Genomic DNA, 8,883 nt, shown 5'->3' with positions numbered 1-8,883 from the left:
GGGGTTGCTGGGGTGCTGAGCGAGCAGAGCAGCTGTGCAACATCTGGCTGCTATATGCATTCGGTCTGCACTGCAGGGAGAGGCGGTCCTTGTCCCTGTGCCACTGCTCCCTCCTGGCAGCTGCCACCACAGCAGGGGCAACAGCCACCCCCCTGTTTCCTCTGGCAGCCATTGCCCCCTGTTGCTTCCCACCTTCTGCCAGCACCTCGGCTTTTTGAGGACCAAAGCGCAGTCCTGGTCTCAGAGCCACCATGTCCGAAAGCAAAGAGGCAGCGGAGACTAGTCAACCTGTTGTCACCACGGATTCCTCAAATATCATCAAAGTGACTGTGAAGACCCTCAAGAAGAAGGAGCAGTTTGAGGTTGCTCAGAGCAGCACCATCCAGGAGTTTAAGGAAGAAGTTGCCAAGCGTTTCAAAGTTCCCCCTGATCTTCTGGTCCTGGTATTTGCTGGGAAAGTCCTCAAGGATCAAGACACTTTGAGCCAGCACGGAGTTCGCAGTGGGGTCAGCATCCACGCAGTCATCAGGTCCCAAAAGAGACCACAGGATGGCCCGGCAGATCAAGGAAGAGCGACCACCCCGACGCGACCTCCCAGCCACGGCAATTGCGACTCATTCGACTCGGGAAGCGTAGCTGATCTGCAGAACCCATGCTTGATCCATCATAACTTGTCTGAGCTGTTGACCTCCAGCCGGGAAATAGCGGCCCAGACCATGGAGAACCTCTTGTCTAGGATCCGCAGTTCAGGCCTGGATCTGAACACCATCAACAACAACGCATTTTTGGTAGGGTTCCTCCTTGGGGTCACAAGTGTACATCTCCTAGGCCTGGACTCAACAGACCTGTTGGACTTGGTGAGTGGCATTCAAGAACAAGATGCATCCATGCACAGCTTGATGGGCGAGATGGTGCAGAGCACCTTTCTGCAGAACAACGATGACGATGCCCACCTTGTCAGGGATCTCATCATGTCCAACCCTCAGCTGCGGCAGCTGGCTGAAGACAATCCCGAGATCGGTCAGATTCTCACTGACCCACATACTATCAGAGAAATATTAGAGGCCTCCTCCAGAAGTCCTGCTGTAATGCAAGAGATGATGAGGAACCGCGACGTGGCCATGAAAAGGCTCGAAAGCATCCCCGGTGGGTACAGAGCTCTGGAGCAGTGCTATAGGGAAATTGAGGAGCCCATGTTGGAAGCTCTGCAGGCACAGCTGGGCAACAACCCCTTTGCTTCCTCAGACAGTGACCCACCCCCGAGTGGAGCCAGGCTACCAGCCCGTACTGAAAACCGGAGGCCTTTACCCAACCCTTGGGCTCCGCGGTCCCACAGAGTCAGGGATAACGCAGATGACTCTGATGGCCAACTGGCCAGCAGCAGCGCAGGCAACAGTTTTGCCTTGCTGAGTTTGGGTCTTGCAGCAGGCGCAGTGGTACCCAACTCAGGTAGCAGCTAAGAGGGTACCCAGAACTCATGCACAACCTGGCGAGAGCGTTAACAAACCCCAACGGCCCAGTACAAATGCTGTTGAACAGCACTCATACATCAAGCAACGGAAATTCTCCACCTCAAGATCAACGGCCACAGCAGCTGCCACCAGAGATGGAGAACGCTGAGATTTCATCCTTGCCGAGAAACCCCAGAGCACGGCAGACGTTGCTACAGATCCAGCTGGGATTAGAGACCCTCTCAACAGAAGTACCAGATGTCACACTTAGTTTGGGGGACTCACAGGTGGAGCTGGAAAGCATGGAGGACTCGGCAGAAAGCAGTAATTCTGAGGATGGTGTAATTTTGGTGTCAGGCGAGGACGAAGCAGAAGGTCAGATGGAGATGGATGAGGAGGCGCCACAGACCAGATTTCAGAGGCAAATGGAGCAGCTCAGTGCCATGGGCTTCCAGGACCAAAGCGCAAACTTGCAGGCACTGATCGAGGCAGAAGGAGACATCAATGCAGCAGTGGAGATCCTGGCAAAAGCACCATCATCAAAGAAGATACTGTAACTGGTTTGTCCAAATGAGCCAGTTAGAGTACCTCATTTGTGGATGGTTGTATTAAAAGCAGCAGGGTGCGTGTTAAGAAGTTGTGTGCTGTAGCATTCTCCCATCTATGAGAACTAATTTCCTGCCTTTTTTTAAAATCTGGCCCCACGGAAGAGAGGCAGGGAGTACCTGAGCCATCTAATTCCTGTCACTGCGGACATCAGCCTTTCCTCAACTGAGCAAACGCTGCTTTGAAAGTCAGTCTGTCATTTCTGCCACTGCTTCCCTTACGGGCGTGAAGCCCATGAGGGTGGCAGTAACCATCAGTGACGGCTGCAAGTCACCCACCTGTCGTTGCACGGAAGTTTTTAGTTTCATGCACCAGTTCAGAGCGGCTCCCATCAGCAAATCCTCAACCCTTTGTGCTTTGCTCAGTGTCACACATGGGGCCAGAGATTAAGGCGTCTTTTCCAGACCCTTCCTCCGGACCAGAGCTGAATGGCTCTGCAAGTCTCGTCCCCTTTGCTTTACTGTGTGTGAGTCTGGGGTTGTGCCGTACGGAGCCATGGTGCTCTTCAAAGCCTTGTCTCCGTAACACAAGCTGTGATGAACTGACTGGGAGCTTCAGGCATTCCAGGTTTGCTGCTGCAGACCTGCCCACAATGTCTCAAAACCACGTCCGGGCCAGCCCTGCTGCTGCTGCAGGGGAGATGGAGCGGCTGGGGCTGGCTGTGCTGCTCTGGACCTTCTTGCCTTCTCCCAGCCCTGCCTGGTGTGAACAAGGTCAGGATCAGCCCAGACTCCTTTCCTTTGGCCCCTCTGTCCAGTGTTCCACCAGTCCCGTCACATCCCTCCCTTTCTGCTCCTCACCCGTCCCCCCTGCCCTGCCACCCGAACTCTGAGTCTCCTTCTCCCTGCTCTGGCTTTCCCACTCTTCTGCAAGCATTGTCTCTCCCAGCATCCTTCCCTGAGAATATGTCCAGTGAGAGGTGGTTTTCCACCTGTTTCTTTCACCTCCTCCTCCACCTGCCCCATTTATGGTTCTTCTTACACCATTCTCCTTACGCCAAATTCAGACCTTCTGTGTCTTCCCTCTCCTTGCTATTTTGCGTCTTGTTCCTTCTTTCTCCCCACACCCTCTTTTTTCACCTTCCTGGAGGTGATTGGAGGATTGGTCGTGGGGAGATGGTCAATAGACTCTGCAAATGGATCACGAGATTTTTGAAGGCAGGGGTGGTCACTGACTGACCTGGGAACTGGGGGCAGTGTCCAGTCATTCATCCAAGGAGGGCTCTTAAGCCCCAAACTCTTTCTCCTTCCTAGAGGAGCACAGCCCACAGATTGCTTCTCTCATTGCTATGGGGAAACTCTTCCAAATTCCCTTTATTTAATTAATTACCAAATGTTATGTATCACGCTCAATAACCTATTCAAAACATGGATTGCTATTTATACGTATGTGCTAAAATATTTGCAAAAGTAGTCGAGTTTGCGCGTCTGAATGCTCGGCACTTTTGATAAGTCAGACCGCTTTTTTAGGACTCATCGCGCCTGTTTTTCCAAAGTTTGACTGTGTGTTGCCGCAATGCGCAGCCACATGATGTCAGTCCAACCAGGGCCCCAAGGAGAGGAGATGCAGTGCAGCGCAGGTATAATTGTGCGCTTGGTGGGAAGGGAGGCAGGGCAGGCACAGAGCCACCGCTCAGGGACCTGCGAGCGTGTCTGCAGAGAGCAACACGCTCACGATGTGTGTGGTGCAAGGTGGGGCTGGAGGAGCGGGGGGACGACATCCCGGGGCACGTCTCCTCAGCTGGAGGGCACTTACGGAGCTGCTGAGCAGGGCACAGAGCTTCCTCTGTCCTCTGGGATCCTGCAGAGAGGTACAAGTGCCCCCACCGCCCCGGCTCCGCCACTGCAGCCCCTGCCCGGAGCCCAGCCAGGGACCCGCCTTCCTCTTAAGGTCAGGGATCTGGTGAGCTGTTTGCATTGTGGATTTGGGGCCAGAAGGATCTCTAGGATGCTGAGAGTCTGGTGCAGAGATGCCAAATTCCCGATTAAGAGTAATCATGTGAAGAGCCTACCTGTCAGATCAGCCACTCTCTACCTGAGATTATGTGTTTTTGAGAGCTGAGGTTGCTGAGTTAAAGATGACAGGGCAGCATGAGCAGGCAGGATAAACCACTCGGGGTAATGTACACGAAGGCAGTGCCAGCACGGACTGCCCTGGCGGTGCCCGCAGCTCGCCGGGGCCAGCTGCAGCATCCCTCATCTTGCTCCCGTGGGAGAGCTGCCGACGTGCTCAGGCGTGCAAGAGAATACTTCCATTATTTTCATTCTCTTGTAAGGAGACAATGAACCACCAAGGAAACCTTTCTCTCCCACCCTGTTTTTGTTTCCCTAACCTCCCTGCTGAAGGCTGATTTTTTGTGGGGCAGGCTGCCCCACGGACGGCAGCAAGGGGGGCTCCATCCCCTCTCCCTCCGCAGCACCGGGAAGCCGCATCCTCGACCCTTGTGCTGGGTGCTGGGGACGTGCAGGGCAAACCAGAGGTGCACGCAGCTAAAGCCTTCTGCAGTGATGCCAACAGACTTCTGCAGACCTTTTTGTAATCCTTAGGCAGCTCTGTAGGAATGTGATTTTTTCTAGGTTATAGCTTTTAATTTAAAAAAGGATTAAAAGATTTTAGGAAAGAAGAATCCAAGGGACTGCTCAGGGGTAGCTGTAGGAGATGCATCCTTAGAGCTGTATCTGATTAATATAGTTTTACAGTGGTGATTAGATTATGGAGGACAGGGTCTAATGCTGAGAGGCTCCTCTGATGCAGAGCTCCTGGTTGCACTGAAGTTCCCACCTGCAGGTGCGGTGGACCCTTGTTTATTTGCAGTTTAACATTTGCGCTTTGCAAGAGATGACTAGCTTTTGGTATGGCAGCACAGAATATATATGCTATCAGCATTAATAATATTTTGTCTGTTAATCCATCACATATCTTTTATTTCATGCAATATTTATACTGAATTGTTTTAAATAATTTACAGAATTCGATAGTTATTATTTTGGCTAATTTTATTTTTAAAGACAGTCCACTGTCATGTTTTGTTTCTATGGAGCAGGTTCCTTGGACTTTCTTGATTCAGGATATTTTAGACACGAAATGTGTCTCTCTCACTGAGTGGGAGCAGGAAATCAAATCTGTTGTTTAAAATACAATTGCTTTCTCACACATGGAGTCAATATTTTGGTATGCAGCAACCTCACAGTTTTGTTTTTAAGTACTCGCATCACTTTCTCATCTAGGCAGCATTATGGGTAATTCCTATTTTGAGTTTTGATATTTAAGATCTGACTGTTATTGCAGAAGCTGCTGGAAAAAAGTCACAACCCTTTTTAACTTGTGTGAGTCTGGGTCTGATCCATCCTCCAGTGCTCTTTAGACCGCTCCAGGGCAGCAGTGCATCCCTTTCTCTGGCTGGTGGGGGAACTCCATCTCACACAGGTTTTCCCCTGACACAAAGGTCTTTCCAAATGCCCAGTTAAATTTTATTTCTGCTAGATTTGCACTGAAAAAGAGGTGCAAAGCAAGCTGAACTGGGTCCCAGAACCAAAAGGAAAGGGAGAGAGAAGTTCGGAGATAAGGAAGGAACATGAGCAGCCAACTTCAAACCTAGAGCTAATTTTGTTCTCTAACCTGGTGTGAATCCAGGTACCTTAAAACTCCCAATTATCCCCTCTGCAGTTCCTGATTTTCCTGCAAACACTTGACCTTTCCTCTCTCATTGCCTGACTTCTTCCTTCTACTCTGGACTTACAGAACATCATTTTAAGGTATTTGTGCAGTAAGGGTTGATTCTGCCTCCATTCACTCCGGTCTAAGTGCAAGTACTTGGAAGAAAAATGCACTTACATCGTGTTAAAATCAAGTGAGGAGAAAATTTGCACATTGGAGTGTAAGTACATGCTGCAATACTTTGCAGACCATGGATCTTCATAATTCGGGTTCATACCTCTGGCTGTGGCTATTAGCAGATCAGAGAAGGTGATACAAGGCATTTGGTAGTGACGGAAGAGCTTAAGCATCTAAAATAATGTTTTGCAGTGTCTTCTGCCTTTGCTTTCAGGTGAAACATGCCACCATTCAACCTTACCAGCTTGACGCCAGCAACATTCATCCTGGCTGGCATCCCAGGCATGGAGAAGTTGCACATCTGGATCTCAATCCCATTCTGCTTCATGTATCTGGTGGCCCTGCTAGGAAACGGTGCCGTGTTGTTTGTCATAAGGACAGAAGGTAGCCTCCACGAGCCCATGTACTTCTTCCTGTCCATGCTGGCCATTGCTGACCTGATACTGTCGACCACAACTCTGCCCAAGATGCTGGCTCTGTTCTGGTTCAACGCCGGGGAGATTTCCTTTGGTGCCTGCCTGACCCAGATGTTCTTCCTGCATTTCAGCAGCTCGGCAGAGTCGATGATCCTGCTGGCCATGGCGTTTGATCGGTTTGTTGCCATCTGTTATCCCCTGCGGTACACGGCAGTGCTGACCCAGTCAGTCGTTGTCAAAACCGGGCTGGTGATTTTGCTGAGAAGTTTCTGCATCATTTTCCCATGTATATTTCTTTTGAAAAGGCTGCCGTTCTGCGGGCACAATGTCATCCCGCACACCTACTGCGAACACATGGGCATCGCCCGGCTGGCCTGTGCCGACATCTCCATCAATATCTTGTATGGCCTGGCAGTGCCTGTTGCAACAGCAGTGGTAGATGTTGTACTCATTGCTGTCTCCTATGTCTTAATTCTTCTGGCATTATTCAGACTCCCTTCCAGGACTGCCCGTCACAAGGCTTTCAACACCTGTGGCTCTCATGTCTGTGTTATATTACTTTTCTATATCCCTGTTTTTTTCACTGTTTTAACGCACCGCTTTGGTCGGGAAATCCCCCAGCACATCCACATTCTGCTGGCCAACCTGTACATGGTCTTCCCCCCGATGCTGAACCCCATCGTGTATGGTGTGCGGACACAACAGATAAGAGAGAAGGTTGTGAAAGTGTTCATCTGCCCCAAGAGTCATTTGCTGCAATAATAGGAGTGAGATGTCGCTATCAGAAAGTGATGAACACCTTGATGGGACTCCAAGCTCCTCACCCTAAATGCTCTCTTTGCACTGTTTCAGGCAACATGCCTAAGTCTTCTGCTATCACAGTCAAATACAGAACACCCGACATCCCCGCAGCCCTTTCCCCCAGAATTTGTAGAAAATGTAAGACAAAGACAAAAGTCAGGATCTCTAATTGGCGGTGGAAGGAGAGTGATCAAAGAAATGAGATCCTACCCCAGGTATGTCACTTGTGGGAAATCCCCTACAAGGTGGAGGCAGGCGGCTTTCACTGTAATGTGACAATAAATCTACATCTCAGCCGTCTTCTCTGGACTCAGGTGAAAAGACGTGTAACGAACTTGTTCTTGTGAATCACAGGTGTGTAATGGAGTTCATTTTAGGAATTGCTTCTTTATTAAAATTCATAGACTTGAAAAAGTCTCCAAAAGGAATAACACAGAAATAAAAGCGAGTGTTGCACGTTAGCATGCATGGGGTCTCTTTATTCCTGAACTGTATTATTTGACCATACTTTGAGTAAACATGTAGGTGAAAAACTGTTCCCAAAAGAACACCTGAAAATTTTTTTTTAGTAAGATAGGTTATAACAGAGGAGGGGAATGCTTCAGAGGCATCAGATCAGGCATCCCAGCCATCCTCTGGCTCCAGAAGCATCGGTCTCTGCTCAGGCAAACTCTCCCAGTGCTCTGAGTGTCCTGTCCTCGTGGACCCCAAAAAGCTGCCCCTATGAGAAAGCCGCTGCCTATGCCCTTTTTAAAGAGGAGCTGAGAGCTCAGTGACAGGTCAGAACAAGACAGAAAGAGAGGATGAGGTGGGATCACAGCTGCAGAGAAAGAAACGCTGCTTTCGTGCTCTGGGAAAGCGCAGGAGGGCGATGGTGCTCGGCCTGCGGCTGGACCTGCGGGACGGTGGCAGCACCTCCTGTGGGGCTGGAAGAGGGAAACGCAGCCAGGCCGGAGGGGAACGGCTCCTCCTTTCCGCCTCTCCAGGTGTGTGCATGGCCGGAGGTGAAGAGCATGGTGAGGCCACCGAGGTAGCAGGCACCCTCCCTGTGGCTAAAAATGAGCAGCTTGAGAACTTCACCCTGTGGTGGTGCATCCCCCCACCCTTCTCCTGGGCCGCTCGTCGCTCTCAGAAATTCCCGTGAAACCTCGGCCTTGGTGCTCTGAGTCTGGCGGCTGAGCGCTCCTTGACCGTATCAGAACCTCTGCGTGGCTGAGGCTGGGAACGTCCTCCCACTGCCTGGCCCAGGCGCCATCTTATCTGGGTTGTAACTCAATTGTAACAACACCGAAACCTTCAGAATTTTAGTCACTACCACCTGAGACTGTGGCCAGGATGGAAATTTACAGATGACTAAAGCCAACCATCTTGCACACCTATAACCGGTGGTCCTAAGTGAGGCCCTTTGAGCTCTCCTGGACCGCAGCGTGTTGCACCCAGCATCTCCCTCTGAGTGGGACACTCCTCAGAGTTTGCAAACTCTCGAGTTTGCGATATTCGGAGGACCGTCGCCGGCTGGCACGGGACCTGGGCTGCAATACTCCTCGAGGCTCAACCCTTTGCCCGATGAGACATGCCAAGACATTTTATGTGAGTATGTCACTGAACTCGAGGGGGATTGTTAACAGTTATATCTTTGTATATTTATCCATCTTTGCATCCGTGTGCATGCGTGTGTGAATTGATGGAAGTTCCTGCTAGCAAATATAGTCTGCTAAAATCTTATGATCTGTCTTAAGGTTGTGAATGAACCTTATGCTGCTGCTGAACACATA

At 50.5% G+C, this 8,883-nt stretch overlaps 2 protein-coding genes across 2 annotated transcripts; both read left to right on the top strand.

The window, feature by feature from the left end:
• The first annotated feature begins 251 nt into the window (after positions 1–251).
• On the top strand, positions 252–1,460 carry LOC104083387 (ubiquilin-1-like). Its single transcript, XM_009586861.1, has 2 exons — positions 252–597; positions 751–1,460. Exons 1-2 carry the CDS (start codon positions 252–254, stop codon positions 1,458–1,460), a joined length of 1,056 nt encoding a protein of 351 aa, XP_009585156.1.
• A 4,652-nt stretch (positions 1,461–6,112) lies between these two features.
• On the top strand, positions 6,113–7,069 carry LOC104083386 (olfactory receptor 52B2-like). The gene has a single exon (XM_009586860.1). It carries the CDS (start codon positions 6,113–6,115, stop codon positions 7,067–7,069), a length of 957 nt encoding a protein of 318 aa, XP_009585155.1.
• The last annotated feature ends 1,814 nt before the right edge of the window (positions 7,070–8,883 follow it).

The sequence above is a fragment of the Fulmarus glacialis genome, unplaced genomic scaffold (assembly GCF_000690835.1).
Source record: "Fulmarus glacialis isolate BGI_N327 unplaced genomic scaffold, ASM69083v1 scaffold1681, whole genome shotgun sequence".
NCBI classification, from domain to species: Eukaryota; Metazoa; Chordata; class Aves; order Procellariiformes; family Procellariidae; genus Fulmarus; species Fulmarus glacialis.
This window is presented reverse-complemented; position numbering and strand designations above follow the sequence as displayed.